Raw genomic sequence first — 17322 nt, forward strand, 5'->3', positions numbered from 1 at the left:
AGCAGACTCTTTCCCAGCCTTGAGAGTTCCAGGAGGGCCTGGCTTTTTCCACAGGGAGACACAGATGCCTGTTTCTTCAAACCATAAGCAAAACTGTTGGGAAATAATGGAGAAAAAAATAGAGCTTCATTTATTAATACAGCCCAATTTAATTTCCTTTAGTCAGAGAAAAATGGTTTAACTGTAATGGTGACTTGTGCCTGGAGGGAGTGAAATAATAAAGTAGAAGTGATGGAAAAGCAAATCCATCCTGCATAGAGACAAAGGAAATAGAGTCTTGGTCAAGAATACTAAACACAGAGCAAAAGAGGCTGTTCTAAGTGGAGCCAGTAAGGACAGCGTTTCATCATTTTTTCTGAGGAAACTTATGGCTACAATGGCACCTGCACTCTCAGCAGATTGCTTTGGTGTCTCCAAGTCACATGACATCAGGGAATGTTTAAGCCCTAGGTTCAATGAGGATAGAGCGAAAGCACTTTGATTTATGGAAGGAAGAATCTGAATTATAGGTAGCCTTAGTCAGCGAGACAATTTAAGTTTTACTCCAAGGGGTTTCCGCATGCATGTTTCTGAAGAAGAATGCATTCTAGTTGTGAAGTTCCTAGACCCTGTCCAACCTCTGTGGGAGATTTTCAGCTGGTTCATCTGTGGACAGCTATGGGTGGTTTTCCTTCATGGTACTAACACCCTACAGTGAAGGTAACTGTAGGTATCCAGGTCCTGTCTGTATTCATAGGGATTTAAGAGGCCTTGGGTCAGGGAATAAGTGTCTCCTATAGTAGATAAACCAGAGAGGAACGGCAGTCTATGGGTGGCCTGTTGGGTAATGACTCCCAGGAGGCTTTTTAGCGCTGTCAATGGAACTACTTGATTCTTGGAGGTTGAGATCTCTTCTCTCTCCCTCTCCCCTCCTTGTGCCCTTCCAATTCTTTTTTTCTTTTTCTTTTTAAAATATATTTTTATTGATTTTTCACAGAGAGGAAGAGAGAGGGATAGAGAGTTAGAAACATCGATGCGAGAGAATCATTGATCAGCTGCCTCTTGCACACCCCCTACTGGGGATATACCCGCAACCAAGGTACATGCCCTTGACTGGAATCGAACCCGGGACCTTTCAGTCCGCAGACCGACGCTCTATCCACTGAGCCAAACCGGTCCCGGCCCAATTCTTTTTTTCTCAGAGTATGGATTCTTTTGTCCAGTTTGCAGGTGTCAGAGGTCTTTGTCTGTGGAATTAATGACCAAGTATTTGTGGTCATGGCTTTATTGTTGGGTGAGTTAGATTTGGTCTCTGGGTTGAGGATCAAGAAAAAGCCACCGGGGAATTTTGTGGGCGGGGGTGGAGGGAGAAGCCCATTGACTAATGTTTCAAATTATCTTACTGTGTTTGGAAAACAGTAAAGCTTGTTCCTCACTGGTGTGTAGAGAGAAACAAGGCATCAATGTGGAAATACCACAGAGCTTGTGCTCAGCTGTGATCCAGGGTCTAGGCCAGAGCTCAGCACTCTGAAGGGGCTCAGGGGGGTGTTTACTGGATGAATGAAGGACTGTCATCCAGTTGGTAAACTGGCTCAGCTGATTCCTGGTGGAGCTTCCAGAGCAGCCCATTGTGAGCACTGTGTCGGAGAGGAGGGTAGAGGGCAGTAGAGGCAAACTGAGGCTTGCTCAGACCTTGGTAAAAGGCACTCAGAAAGGCAGACCCTAACGAAAAAATTCAGTATTTAAGTGTTGAGTTCAAAGTATCACCTAGGATATATAGAGCAACACTTTGGTATTTTTAGGCTGTGGAATTAAAATTTCATACTCAATTGTTGGCTTCTCTAGGGCTCACCAACTTGAAAATATTTTAAGTATATTTGCACCCCTCTGAAAGCTTCTGCAGGTCCGCTAAGAAAGAACAAATGTCAACAGCAGTTTTCTCTGGGCTGCTGCGTTTTGAGGGACTACTGGGATCTCCTTCACCACTTTTCTAACTATAGGTAGTTCCCCCCAACTTTCCTATGTGGCATGGATGATTCTTTTAAAGTAATAATAATAATGATAATAACAACAATCTAAGATTTTCAAAGATATTGACACTGAAAGGTTGGGATGAAAAGAGCCAGGGACAGGAGACAGGGAGGCAGACGGTAAGCACAGAGCAGTGTCTGATGGTCTCCTTCCCTGACATTCTGTGTCTGGGTTTTCCTGCCTGTTTAGAAATAATCATGGGCAGCAGGAGCAGACAGAGAGGCTCTGCCAGAATATGCCCTCCTCCAACCCCCAGCACACATTGGCTGCCTGTTTAGAGACGCCACACTTATCAGTGAATGGGACTCTCAGGAATACAGCTGGATGCGCCCTTATGCCAACATGCTCTGCAGCCAGAGTCCCTGGGAGGTGTGTTCTCCTTCCCCATGGTGGTGGGGAGATCCTAGCCCCCCTGTTTGATTTCTGTTCTGTCTGCTACTGTAATTCTCCAGAGGGTTTGCGCTGGCCTTCCTCCCACCACCATATGGTGATGCTGGCCTACCAAGCCGGGTTCTCATGTCACAGCAGGAAATACTCAGTGAGTGCTCATCTGATAAGAGGGATAATAGCAGGAAGGTTATCGTAATTTGAGACTTAGGAGCATTTCTTTGTCTCACAAGTCAGGAAATTGAATTATATGGATGATTGACTACTTGGCTGTCTGGTCCTAGTCCTGTCACTTAGTGTTGAGAACTGCCTCTGTTTCTCCTTGCTATACACCTAAGAATATACTTGTCATGTCGCAAATATAGTATTAAGATATTTATATCATATTTAATGATATTTGAAATACTTTAAAAGTTCTCAAAGACACGTGATAGTCCCAGGGTCTCTTAATAATGGGTATTTACAGTCTAAATTTATTGCAAAGAATATTTCATGTAATAATTTTCTATCTTTCTAATTGGAGTTAGAAGTTAGCTAAAATTTCATTGAGTCTCTTTTAACTATTTCAACTAATGGCTGAATCCACTATTCCTGTGAACTGTTAGTTATCAAAACAGCTAATAAAGTATATAGGATATTCATGATAGATGAAAATAGCTAGCATTTAATAAGCGTTTGTTACATATCAGCCATCCAGTTACATAGCAGACAATATCATTGTTTTCCAGACATAAAACTGCATTACAACAGGCTTATGTAACTTTCCCAAGGTTACAGGGCTATCAGGCAAACTTGACAATCAGCGGTACTGCTTCCCTACTATTTGGGGAGGAGTAACTAGAAATGTGAGGGGACAGATGGTTGACAGAAGGAAGATAAAAGAGACTATTTAAAATCTTCACTATCTTTCCCTTTAGTTAAAGGAGAGGAAGGAATGAGCACTCATCAGGGGGAAAATGGCTGAGCACTGCCAGGAGGAGACTCAGCGCCAATGCTTTAACCCTTGCTTTGTACAACTGCTTAGTAAGTTCTAGTGCATTGCCTAGGAACCGACACTACGATAGGCAATCAATATGCACGATCTCCTTTTCTGGTCATAGCAACCTTGAGAGGGGTATTGTCTCCACTTTACAATTGCACCAGGGCTCCAGGTTGTCCAGTAGCTCCAAGCCACCCATAAAACGGAGGCCAGCTTGTTGCTTTCCCCAAATCTGTCAGGAAGTTTGTCACAGAAGTAGACATGGAATTCAGACCTGCGAATGGCATTTCTCCCCGAACTCCCTTCTCTTTGCCTTCTGCTTGATTTATCAGTGTTTCTGACATTTTACTATGGAAAATTGATTCCTTTCTTCACAGATCCTCTGCTTTCTAGCCTCTTGCCACTGCCGAGACATGCATTCCCGATCTCCGAACAGACGAATCTAACGGGAAGGGTAGCCATGGGCGTCTGAATGCTGTGCTGTTCACATGGTTCTTTTGAGCATAGTGCCTGGAACAAGCACAATCCTCTGTGCAGTATCTCAGAATCTTTGCTTTGGCTCCACATCTCTGCATCCCTTTTCTTCTCTTGAAATGTAGCCACACCTTTGGGCAGAGTTAGGGTTAGGCAGGGGGAATGGCTGGTCCCGTTAGGTTTTCTTTTTCTCAAAACAAAAGCAGAAAGACCCCAGAAGAAATAGAAGAACCTATTTGGGGATCTCTGAAAAGTAGCATTAAAGAGTGAGGACAGACCAAGAGAGAGAAACATTTAAAATGTCTGAAATGCAAAACATTATGACTGGTGATTCATAAAAGGAGACATTTTAAAACTATGGTGAGATTTTAAGCTGGAGAATTAATGGAGTAAATCTTTGGTGAAAAAGAATGGTTGTGGTTTTGCTTCAGGTTTTTTATTTTTATTTTCTATTTGTTTTGGAAGGTCTGTTGTTTGCTTAGAGTGGGCTGTCAGATAACATGTTGCTTCAACATGATGCTAAGCTTTAGAGACCTATCAGGCAAAGGGAGACTTTCTCATTGTCTGAGCCCAGGCCCACTGCCGTGCAGATGAGCCCGTGTTAATCTTTGAAATGCTCCATCTATGTTACTGTCAGTCATTGATTCAGCTAGGACAAGGATTTCCTGGCTTGTTCTTTAGCATCCTAAAGGTTTTCAGTAGTTCTTTAAGAACCACTGTCAGTAACTAGTAAGGGCTTTGCTCCACATAGGGATTCTGCTCAAAACTAGATCACAAGGGGAATTGCTAAAGGTTGAAGATTTTGTGAAAACTTAGGGGTATTTTCCTTTCAAGTTTCATGTTTGGAAATGGACCTAACCCATGAGAGTAGTAAGGCCATACTGTATCTGGAAGGGATAACCTATGTGAGGGGAGGGTGGTCCCCTGTGATGTCCCCAGAAATGTCCTCAGCTCTCAGTGCACAGCTGGCTGCACCCTTCTCCCCTTTCAAGATTTACTAGAAATCTTGCAAGGGGCTCAGCCCTCACATCTATGGTGGCTTGCCTCAGCCCTCGTAGTCCCAGCTTCATTCGGAAGATTGTCCAGAAGGACATCCAGAAGTTCATTTGGCTGTCTGCTCTAATTAGCATATTACTCTTCTATTATTATAAATAGTCCTGTCCATATTGTACATTGTCATATAGGATAGGTCATATTGCTCATATAAACTATTTTTACTTATCAATATATTGCAACATCATTAAACTCCTAAATATAAATTTTAATAATGTACAATATTCTGTCACATGTATTTAACAATTTTCCCACTGGAAATTTAAATTATTTATTTTACTTTTTGTTGTTGTTGTTGTAAGAAATGATACTCTGAACATATTTATCCAAATTTTTTGTCAACATTTCTAATTATTTCCTTAGGATAAATTCCTAAAAGTGAAATTTCTGGGCAAAGAATATCACACTCAACATATTTTGCTATACTTCTTTCCAGAAATGCTAAGTTATTTTCCCATAGTGAAGTATAATAATGAAGAATTTCAGCTGACTGCCATGAATGTAATGCTTTATTTTGTCAGTAAAGAAAAAGAAAAATTTTATTAGAAAATTACTTTTTGGCTGCAGTAGCTATTTAAAGTAGAAGAGTGCATGGACACATGAGAAAATTGTGTGAGGAAACTTTTTTCTTCTAAATATGCGAACAAAATGTACCAGTAAAGACACATAGCAAAGATAGTATGTGGGGCACAGTTATTGATCAATTGAAATTTCCCGAAAACATTGAAAACTTTGCTCCCTGAGAACTCTCACTGGGATATAAGCACAGCTTATGCCTCAGACATACAAGTGTGAGACTTTCAAAGTGCTGAGAATTAGATGTAACATTTGGAGTCTGAATTTAAAACAACATTTGGTTTGTTCTTGCCAGTGTGGGTTGGTTGAATGCCATCCAGTGCAGTGAAAGGTTGCCAGTTCAATTCTAGGTCAGGGCACAAGCCCAACTTGTGGGTTCCATACAGTTTGATGTTTCTCACTCTTTCTTTCCTTTCCTTTCCTCACTCTCTCAAAATCAGTAAAAACACATTAAAAACATAAAACACATTTGGTTAGAAGTGGGAACACTAACAACTCTCATTCTGGATTGTTTTCCTAGTCAACTGATGTTAATTGGGTGCCTGGGTTCAAATCATGGCTTTCCTGCATGTTGATTGTATGAATTTGGCCAGGTCAATGACTCTCTATAATCAGAAGATGTTAGCATCATGGTGAGGAGCTCAGTACTTCGTTTGGGGCTGTGCTATCTAGTATGGCAGCCCAGTGTGGTTTCTGAGCACCTGGGACGTGGCCGGTCATATGCCCTAAGTATGCAAATGCACATCAATCCCAAAACCTAAGTACAAAAAAAGAAATCTACTTTATGATTAATTTTTATATTGTTACATAATGAAATGATACTGTTTTGGATATCTTGGCTCCTGATAAAACACATTATTAAAATTAGTATATTTCTTTTACTTTTAAAATGTGGCTTGCATTATGTTTTTATTAGATAGCACTGCTCTGGAACATAATAAAGGCTGCATAAGTATTTTTTAAAGGAAATTAAGGTGGTGGTTTCTGCTTTGTGGGGTTGCCTCATTGTCATTTTATCTTCTAGGGCGTTCCATTCTTAGGGCACCTTAAGGCATTTGCATGGAGTCCTCTGGTTTAGATAGTTTAGAAAAGGCTGGGTAAGGATGATGCCTAATATTTCATTGTTTGTTAGAGGAGTGAGTAGAGAGTTTAAAAATAGCATCCCCCTCCCTCCTTCCGTTTCATGCTGATCCCTCCTGAGTTATTTCTGTTGGCCTCATTACGAACTGACATTTGATTCATTCAGTGAGCCCCGCCTAGGTCATTTAAAACAGAATGGACAGTTAGTGAAAGGTCAAAGCCACTATGGCTGGTGGTAGCTGTGCTGGGCCATGACAGACTGAGGAGACTGAGGGAGCAGGAAGAACCAGCATGGCAAAATGCTTGGTCAAGATCCAGACTCGGCGGGGCCTCCGCCTGCAAATGGTGAACCACTGCAGCAGTGATGTGTTCGTCCGTCTGCTGAGACACGGCTCCAAGATCACAGCTAGGAACGCGGGTAGGTGCCCTGCCCTGGGCTGTCATGCCGAGACTGGAGAAGGGTGCGCACTTCCAGCTTCCTGCTGGCCGCTGGCAGCTGGGCGGGAGGCCAAGGGCGAGCCTAGTGTCAGAGGTTTGTGATAAAGATGGGCCAGAGAGAGGGAGGAAGACAAAATAAAGACACGCAGTAAGGAGAGTGAGTAAACCAATGTGAGGGGAAAATGGGAAGGCCTGAAATGGGGATCCTGGCTCTCTTACCGAGTGAAAATGGTGTGAAGTCAAACAAGCTAATAAATTACACTCTAGGCAGCAGGTTAGGAAGGAGGCAGTGGTGGTGTGGTGCTCAGGAATGATGGAAGATAATGAGAACAGATCGCCCAATCAAAGCGAAACATGCTCCCCCTCCTTTCATTGTTTCCAGGGTCAAATCTTCAGGTGTGCTTGCCCAGATGAGCTGAACCCCCTTTATGCTCAAAGCAGAATTTTATTGAAACACCTTCTCAGTTAAACAATTGGAGTCAAACTGATGTTCTGCCAATTTTCTTTTCATTGAAATTATCATAGTTTGTGGTTCTTGGGGGAAATCGGAATTAAAAATGAAACTTTGAAACTCAGAGCTTATCTATAGCAGGAATGAGGGTGCTGATTGTCTATGTCTATGTCTAGGTCCATGTATAGGTCTATGTCTATATCTATACCTATGTCTATATATCTATCTCTATCTCTATCTCTATTTATGTGATTTTCAGCTAATTAAAAAATCCTGGGAAGTGTTTGGATTGGCATACCTCATGCATACATGTGGAACTGACTTTGAAGTGAAATTAATTTTATTTAGATGATATGTTCTTATAAAAGATTTTTAAAAGTACCAATATATAGAATGTTTTCCTTGACCCTAATACTCCCAACAACCATTATATGTATATTGACATGTACAAGAATGGGATTGTTCTGTATTATTTTATAATTTGTTTTTTCACTTTGTCATATGACTTGAAGGACTTTCCATATGAATACATATTGCTCTGTATCCTTTTAAAAATGGTTGAATAATATGTAGCATAGAGATAAGTAATTTAATCACTAAATGATTGTTGGAAATTGGTGTTTCCTATTTATTGGCTATAACAGGGGTATGATGAACAGGCATACACTGGCATTTCTCTACAATAGATTCTTAAAAGTGTTATTGTTGAGTTTAAATTTTGATGAAATGGGCAAATCATCCTCTAAAAGACTAACATTCACTAGCAAAGTATGAAAATGTCTACTGCCCATAATCACTAAATCTAATATGATCTTATTTTAATTTACATGTCCCTTGTTACTAGGGAGAGTGAGCATCTTTTCAAATGATAACTGACCATTAGTATTTCTCCTGGGAATTGCTTATTTACTTTGCAAATTTCTGTTGTGTTTTTGTCATTTTCTTATGGATTTTAGGGATTCTTTTATAATCTGCATATTAATCCTTTGATTTTATAAATATTAAGTATTTTTCTCCTACTTTGTTCTCAGCTTTCAACTTTTTAAAATATTAGCCTTGTGACACAGACACTTAAAATTAAAAAAAATATTTTTATTGATTTCAGAGAAGAAGGAAGAATGAGAGAGAGAAATATCGATGATGAGAGAGAATCATGGATTGAGCCCACAACCTGGGCATGTGCCCTGACTGGAAACTGAACTGTAGCTGCCTGGTTCTCACAGGGCACTGAGCCACACCGGTCAGGCAAAATAGGCACTTTTTATATGCACAACAACTTCTGCATGTAAAAACTACTTAATTTTTGTATATTCTTTTTTTTTTTTTTTTTGGTCAGTTTTCCTTACTCTTAAGATTATAAAAATGTGTCTTGTGTTGTTTTTTTTTTCTCTTTGCAATTAATGCATTAGCTCAACTGCTTTTAACATACAAAAATGACAATTTCATATAGTAGTTTGATCTAACATTTGTTTTTATTTAAGCCGTTATCTTCTTTGGAATTTTTAAGTATACATAACATGAAGCAATTGGTTAGCAGTTTTTCTCAAAGTTATCATGCTCTGAAGTTAGTATTCATGCTCCGTTACTAACTTACAGTATAGTTGTGATATCAGGTAGGTCAAGTTCCCCTTCATCAATCTTTTCTCAACCTCAGATTCCTTAATTTTTCATGTGGACTTTCTCCATTTGTCATTTTTAAAAAGACATTGAGATTTGTATTGGAATTGCAGTGAATTTTAATTTATTTAGAGAAGAACTGCATTTTCAAAACAGGAAGCTCTCCTGGTCAGGAAAATCTGCATGTTTCTTCATGTCTTCCCCCACACTCTCTGATTTTCCTTTATGATGCTCAGCTCTGTTTTAACAATGTCCTCAGGCAAGTTTTGCATATTTCTTATTCTAGATATTCTTGGATATTATGTGATTATTCTAATTTGTGCATTTAGCTACTTTGAATGGGATTTTCTATTATATTTTTATATGTCTTTCTGGTATGTAGTAAATCACTACTTTGATATGTTGTTGCTACATTTGAATACCTTACTGAATTCTGATTAATTATCCTAGCTCTTTATTTGAATTTTTGGCTTGCTAGATAATAGTTTACCTGGAAGTAGTTTGTGCCTTCCTTTCCAAAGTTTACACTCCTTATTTTTTGTCTTTTCATATTGTATTCTATGGGCCTCCAGAATGACACTGAAGAATAGTGAGGGTTTTTGTCATGTTCCGGACTTTGGTGTCATGATTGATTGCGACGACAGAGAGATTCACAAGATGGTGCAACAGCTGCGTCAGTTAGGATGCCATTAGCAACAAGTAACAGAGAACGCTAACAAACACTGGTTTAAATAAGGTGATTTATTATCCAAGACAACAAGTCCCGAGTCGGGAAGGATTCCAGCATTGAGAACCCAGGTTCATTTAATCTCTGGCCCTTCTCAGTTGGCCAGAAGTCCCGCAGACCATTTGCTGTCGGCATCACAGGGCTGCCAGAATTCCTGGTGTCTCAGATACAGAATCTTTCTCTTGACATCGTTGTACCTTTCTGGGATGCTCTTTTTAGAAGCACGAAACCTTTCTCAGAAGTTTCTCCTTGTTCCTATCAAGACTCTTCCCTTCTTTTCATTTTCAGCATTGGCTCACATGCCCATTTCTTAACAGACACCATCACGAGACTGGAATTACCATGATTGGCTTAGATCAGCGTTTCCTAAAGTGTGGTATGCGTACCCCCAGGGGTATGGGAAGAGTTTGGTGAGGGTACACATTGCACCGGAGTTTGGTGGGGATATGTACTGCACCGTGCTTAGCTGCGCCTAATTCTACGTTCTCATGAGTACGAGGGGTACTCAGCGTTACGAAAATTATAGAAGGGGTACACATATGTCAAAAGTTTGGGAAACACTGGCTTAGATGAATCATCTAGGAGAGAAATGGACGATAAGGAGTCAATCATGGGAAATAGTAGATAACTTATCTCCATCAGAGTAGTAATAGGGACAGGAGAGTTTTCCCAGAGGAAGGGACAGAGTTTTAAAGAATGGGTAGGAGCCATCCGAGTGCAGAAGGGCATTCCAAGGAGAGGCAACAGTGTGTAAAGGCAGAGGCATGATGGAGCATGACACATGTGGGCACCTCTAGGTAGATGAAAGCCTGTGGGGTAGAGAAGTGTGTTTGTGCTAAAGAGCTTAATCTTTAGCCAGAAAGTCACGAGCAACCTTTTCAGAAGAGAATTCATGTGACTAATTAGGCATTTTGGAATGATTTTTCTGACAACAATGAGGAAGGAGCCAGACTGAGATCAGGGAAACCAGTGGTAATGGAGGAATGGAGAGGCAGTGACAGCTCTGAAAGTGAACACGGTAGCAGAGTTTGCAGAAGTTGGTGACAGATTAGATGCAAGCAGTGAGTGAGAAGTCTTGATTACTTCTCAGATTGCTCGTGAGGGAGACTGGATTATGGTAGGTGGCAGAGGGAAAGGCTTGGGGGAGGGATGATGATGATAATTTGATTTTTGTCATATGGAGATGGATGTGTTTACCCGTCTGCATGGTGAGTCGAACTGATGAGAAGCTTTCAAGTTGAGGTGGGCCAGAGATTGAGTAACATGCGGAAACTAAGTGATATTCTGCCAAGGCCGCTGGTCTTCACAAAACCCACAGCAGGTTTGAAGGAATAAACTTTATTATTAATCTACCTCAAACACTAGAGGCTAAAATTATAGTAGCTTATTTACAAGTGCTGCTTTGGTCCAGGCAGGGCTAGGCCTTGCACTTCTGCAAACACACACCAAGCACAGCCTCCACTCAAGTAGGGCCACTTTCCACCTTCAGCACATAAAGAACAATCTTGATGGCACTGAAGGGCCACAAGGTACTCCCTACATTCTTAGGGATCTCTGTAGGCTCAGCCTCCTTGCTGGGGTCCTTCTCAGGGCTGATTTTCTGGGGGTACTGAAACATTTAGGTACCTCTCCAGGTAACTGTGACAGATGTTATGAAGCAGAGGCAGCCAGCTCTTTAGCAGCCTTCTTGGCAATTCTGCCTTTGAATTGGGGACCGTGCTCTCCAATTTGGCCACCAGGGAGTACTTCTGGCCATAGAGTTCTTGGGACCCGGGGAAGATGAGGCGACCAAGCTGCGCTGCACTGACTGCTGGTCCACAAGAGAGCTTTTGGGTATGCAGAAGTTATGCAGGGAGCCAGATCCACTCCTGCCATGGGGAGGCTGGAGAACCAGTGAGTCCTGTGGGTCTGGAGAGGTCCTTGTAAACCTCAGCTTGAAGCAAACAGCTACTTTGACCTCTCGCCCTTGGGGTCCCGGGATATATCAGGCAGCAGACTCCAGTCTCCCTGTCTTGACTTGTTGAGTGTTGATTCCTCATCTGATGTGGCTGGAGCCAGGGTTGGGGACAGAGTCCAGCAGAAATGCACTGGCTGAGGTGATGCTTGGCACTGTGGCACTTGCTGATGCCAGTCTGCACCATGGGTACCAGCTGGCACTGTGCAACACTATTCTTGGGCATGCAGATCAGCGCTGTGAAAGACTCAGGGATGGGCGAAGCAGCATGGGTCACCCTCCACATGACGGAGCCATTGTTCCCTGCCACCATGGCCAGCTGCTCCACCTCATCCTTATTGCAGAGATGCTAGGAGCTCAACTGGCTGCTCTGCGTCTTCCTGTGAGACCGCCTTTTCCAGATGGGGTCTCTGTTTTCATCCTGAACATAAGATGGCTCTTCTTCTTTGGTCAGTTCTGCAAAGGCGTTTTGAGCATCAGCTCCTCCTCTTTGCTGAATTCTCTGGTGAACATGCACTTGGCTGCCTTCTTGATTTTCTCAGGCCACACCAAATCCTTATTGTCCACATTGCTGACAAACTCCATGAGCTTCTGGTTGCACAGCTCCAGCAGGCCAATGGGCCCTGGCGCTATGATCCCCATGGTAGCTCTGTTCTGACTCATTTCCTCTAAACTCCAGCGCCAGGAGGTGTTGGGGGACCCAGACACATACTGGGAGGAATTGGATTGTCTGGCATCGGGGAAGGAACCTGGGGCAGCTTTCTATCAGACTGAGATGCTCGCAGGGCTCACTGTTCCTGTGCCAAGACCTCCTCTGTTCCAGAGCTGATTTGCAACCATATCTGAGCACCCATTGTCCTGGAGCACCTCAGACTATAATACATTTTAAAGTCTGTTTTATTTCTAACCCAAATTGTTAATTCCCACAATAGCTTTGGTTTTTTGTTTTATCTTTGGTTTTTATACTGGCTATGATACAATCATAGCAGAGCTGACATATAATTAGGCGACCATAAAATTTGTTAGGAAACCTTTTGAGAGCACCAGGGGCACTTTAGTAATGCTGCTAGGGAAACAGTCCCAGGCAAGTGGGGACAGATGAGCACCCTACATGTAATAACACTATAGTTTCAGCCAGTGAATTGGGCTAGTAACAAAGAAGACTTATTCCTTAGGAAGTGAGGGTCTCTCTGGGCCTCTCACATCCCCTTCCCTTCAGGCAACATGGTGGTCTGGAATGAGCTTTGGAGGCAGACAAGCCTGGGTACAAATCCTGCTCTGTTGCTTTCTGGCTTCGTGACCTTGTGCAAGTTACACAATCTCTCTGAGCCTCAGTTTCCTCATCTCCTCTTGTCACATGATCACATGTTCAAAGGGTCCAGCCCTGTAAAAATTCATTAGAAATATTAGTATCTTCCTCCCTATCTCCCACCATTTTTCTCAACAGATAAAGGAGAAATAGCTCTGCTTATTGTATAGAGGTGATTGGTACTTTCAGAGAAAGTATGTGTAGAGTTTTAAGTGGGATGGTGTATTGATAGACTAAGGTGTAGCCACAAAACACTGGAACTGGAGGAGTCTGGACTGTCTGTGAAGTCCAATACTCCTGGAGCTGAAGTGATATGTCTGAGGACACACAGAGAGTTCTGGCTCAGCTGGGGACTGAATCCAGGTCCCTGGAATTCCAGGCCATTACTCTTTCCCCTCCATTATATTTCCCAGAAGTTCCCTTCTCTCCTTCGCTTCACTCTTCTCTTTCTTTCAATTCAAGAGGATATCATACTTCCCAGAGACAGTATAGCCAAGCTGATCAATATATGTAAATCAGTCAGAGTTTAGCTCACCATAAGAAGGGTGGTTCTGGTTAATAAGTGACAGATATGTGACTTCTGTAGAGTCTTAACAATTTGGTGTGTGCTTGGCAGTAGCGACTATGGCAGATTCCAAATAAGAAAGTCATTGCCAAGTGGGTTAATAGCTGGGTTGGCTTAGTGGATAGAACACAGGCCTGCGGACTGAAGGATCCTTGGTTTGATTCCAGTCAAGGGCACATACCTGGATTGCAGGCTTGATCACCAGTAGGGGGCATGCAGGAGGCAGGCAATCAGTGATTATCTCTCATTGATGTTTCTATCTCCCTCTTCCTTCCGCTTTGAAATCAATAAAAATATATTGGGGGAAAAAAGTTACCCCAAGTAACCCCAACTCTAAAGTCTTTTGCTAAGCAGGTTAGTGTGGATAAATGCAAATGACAGGTGATCTGTTATTTTTTTATATTGCCATATTGTCCTTAAAGTGCTTTCTCACATGAGTCTGTCCACAAACTCAGAAGATAGTTAGGGATTACAATTATCTTCATTTTGACACACTTGTTCTGGTGATACCAAATACTGCATTGCTTCATTCATAAAGGTTGTGGCATATAGGCAAACCAGTTAAGGACCATTAGCTGGTTTCTTTAGCTGTTTTGCATACACACAAACTGTTGATAATCTTAGCTGTAGTATTTGGATTTTGTCAAGTGTGCTTGGAGTTAAGAGAGGAGCAGATTTCTGAATATAAATGTGAGCAATGCTTATATTCCATTTTTACCTGCCACTAATTTTGCTGTATACTAGAACATACCTTCAGCAATGAGATGAACATAGTTTTCAGTGGCAGCATCTGTCCTCAGCGTGATAAGTAGGTTGTGTTGTGGTGCATGGAGTGTTTTTAGGGACTACCATCACAATGGGATCACATGAATGGTGTGGACTGGCATGTGAAACCTGTTTGACTATCTGTGGCAGGCACACTGCCTACCCATCATCAATGGGCAGTCTTTTCCATCAGTACCTTTTGATTCTCACTATTGTACTTTATTTATTTTTATTCTTACCTGAAGATATTTTTCCATTGATTTTTTAGAGAGAGTGGAAGGGAGGGATGAGAGAGACACATTATCTGTTTGCCTCCCAAACACACCAGGGGACTGAACCTGCAACTGAGGTACGTACCCTTGACTAGAATCAAACCTGGGACCCTTCAGTCCACAGGCTAATGCTCTCTATACAATGAACCAAACAGGCTAGGGCATAATTCTATTTCACTAAAGTATTTCTTCAAATTGAATAATGATAACAGTGGTATAAAAACAGTTATATCACTACAATAAAATTTAATTATAATAGTTAACATTTACATTCAATGTTAGAAACTTCAGAAACTTTACAGCTATTCTCTAACTTTAATTGTGCTGTATAATTAAACTTGAAAACTATTTCCTAAATCACTGTCACTTGACTCCTTTAAAAAAAGTATTCAGACTTTGAGCTTTGTGAATATATTCTGGAGGCTTCTCATATGTGATTGAAATAAAATAAATTTAATGGAGCAGAGTATAGATAATCTTACTAATTTCATATTTCTGGTCTCTTTGGATATTTTTTAATTAGAATTCACCAGGAAAAGTGTGCAGGAAACTTTGAGCATCTATCACATAAAGAAAATTAAGAAAATATGGATAACCAACTATAATTCTCCTTGTACTCTATGATAGTAGACTTGTTAGGAAACTAATTTATTTGTTAATAAAATGATATTGCTTAATAATAGATCGAATGTAGCCTAATGTTCTTTGGTAAGCTACTAAAATCCCATTTCTATAGTTTTTCCCCATAGATAGCACTTAGGCTTCCATAATGTCATTTAACCTTCACCACAGCCTTATGAGGTAGGTGTACTCTTGTGTTGTAGCTAAGCAAACTGAGCACCAAGAATATTAAGTATCTTAAATTAAAAATTACTTAATTACTACAGTCTCTTAATATAACTGACAGAGCTGGAATTTAAAGCCAGGGTTGTCTAACCCTTTGTCTGGTCTCTTCTCCCAGCTGCTTTACAATTTGAACACAGAGATGAGGGGGAAGTAATATGAAACTCCAGCACATCTAACACTAGCAGTTAGAAAATTTCTGAGAGGAAAAGGAAGCATTTATTTCCCCACCTACCTCCTTTTCAGAAAAATAAATGATGACTTATGTTACTGAGATCAAGGTACTGGATTGGGAACATCAGGAATCTAGCTGATTTTATTATACTAGTAGTAGTGTCCATTGACTGACAGCCTATATGCCTACAAAGACTCACAGGCACATTCTGTATTGACCGCACAGATGTTTTGTAAAATCTGAATTTTAAAGCTTTCGGATGGAGTGAAATATGGTCAGGTTTCCCCCAGTCACCACCATTCCCTATTGTCCCATACCTGGCCCACTCATTCACATTAGGCAAACCCCTGGCCCATGGAGGTACTGGTTTTTGTGACCCTGGATTAGTTACTGTGATTATTTTCCCCAGAAGTTACTTGCTTTACCTTTTGCTAGTGCTCTATTTTTTCTCCTTATACCTTAGATATTTCAGAAGGAAAATGAGGGAAAGAGAAGAGGAAGAGCTGGGGACAGGGACTGAAATTTCACATAATGTGGCTAGGAAGGTCTCACTGGGAAGGTGACATTTGCTTAAAGACCTGCAGAGGGAGAGAGCATGAACCTATCTGCAGGGAGGGTGCTCCGAGCAGAGGGAACAGCAAGTGCAAAGGCCCTTTGGTGGGAGCATGACTGGCATGTTGGAGGAGCAGCAGGGTATCTGTGTGGCTGGAGTGTAGTGAACAACTGAGTCACAGGAGAACAAGGTCAGAGAGTTTAGGTGGGGAAGGGAGGGCACACTGAGTAGCTCCCTAGACCTCCTTGCATGCACTGTGCTTACACTCTGAGTAAGACTAGAGAATGTTGAGCAGATAAGTGACATGATACGCCTTATGTTTGCAAAGGATCACTCAGGCTGCGGTGTTGACAGTGGCCCTTACATGGTCAAGGGCTGAAGCCTGGAGACCTGATCAGAAGCTGTGCAGTCATTGAAATGAGAAAGGATGGTGGTTTGGACCAGGGTGCTAACAGAGGTGGTAGTGAGAAGTAGTTTGATTCTAGATATCGAAGGTAGAGATATTTTGAAGGTAGAGACATAGAAGTGCTGACAGGTCTGGTGGGGTTGTGAACTGAGGAAAAGGTTTTCTGTCTGAACTACTGAAAGAATGGGAGTTGCCATCAATAAAATACTGTAGTCTGGAAACTTGAGGTTTTCCATAGCCTCTCGTTATGGGGAGAGGCTTTTGGAAGGCAGAGACAGAGGGAGAAAGGGCTGTATATTAGGAAAAGGAGACTTAAGGAGGAAAGGCCATGCATGTGAGAAAAGGCTGTTAGAATACAGAGCATGGGAGATCTGTGTGACCACAGTGGCAAAGAAAAAGCCAATGGGAGTGGTCTCTGTAGAGCAGTAATACTGGTCAGATATGATATGTTATGTTCACTGCTTTCTGAAGGAAAAGAGTACTATAACTCACCTCCTGGGAATATGGAATACCAGAAAGTAAAGATGTAGCATTCCAAATAGTCCTAACCCTTGTCATCTTTCTCTATAACTCCGATATTTTTTCCCTTCAGGTTTCATGAGGTATTATAGGATAGTAGAAAATTTATGGCTTGCAGTTATTTATTTTTGTGTGTGTTTCAAATAAAACTTTATTTACAAAAATAGGA

The 17322-nt window shown here is 41.5% G+C and overlaps 1 protein-coding gene across 5 annotated transcripts in view; it reads left to right on the forward strand.

The window, feature by feature from the left end:
- FRMD3 (FERM domain containing 3) overlaps nucleotides 1-17322 on the forward strand; it is a 218490-nt gene that overhangs the window by 188407 nt on the left and 12761 nt on the right. For 2 of the 5 annotated variants that reach the window (XM_084899387.1, XM_084899386.1), the window contains exon 1: nucleotides 1763-6977. The exons of the other annotated variants lie outside the window; for them this stretch is intronic. In XM_084899387.1, the coding sequence (XP_084755513.1) occupies nucleotides 6851-6977 (127 nt within the window). In that variant the 5' untranslated portion in view covers nucleotides 1763-6850. Of the gene's footprint in view, nucleotides 1-1762; nucleotides 6978-17322 lie in introns of those variants that run through there. 5 annotated transcript variants of the gene reach the window in all.

The sequence above is a fragment of the Pipistrellus hanaki genome (genome assembly GCF_964339955.1).
Source record: "Pipistrellus hanaki genome assembly, chromosome: 11".
Lineage (NCBI taxonomy): Eukaryota > Metazoa > Chordata > Mammalia > Chiroptera > Vespertilionidae > Pipistrellus > Pipistrellus hanaki.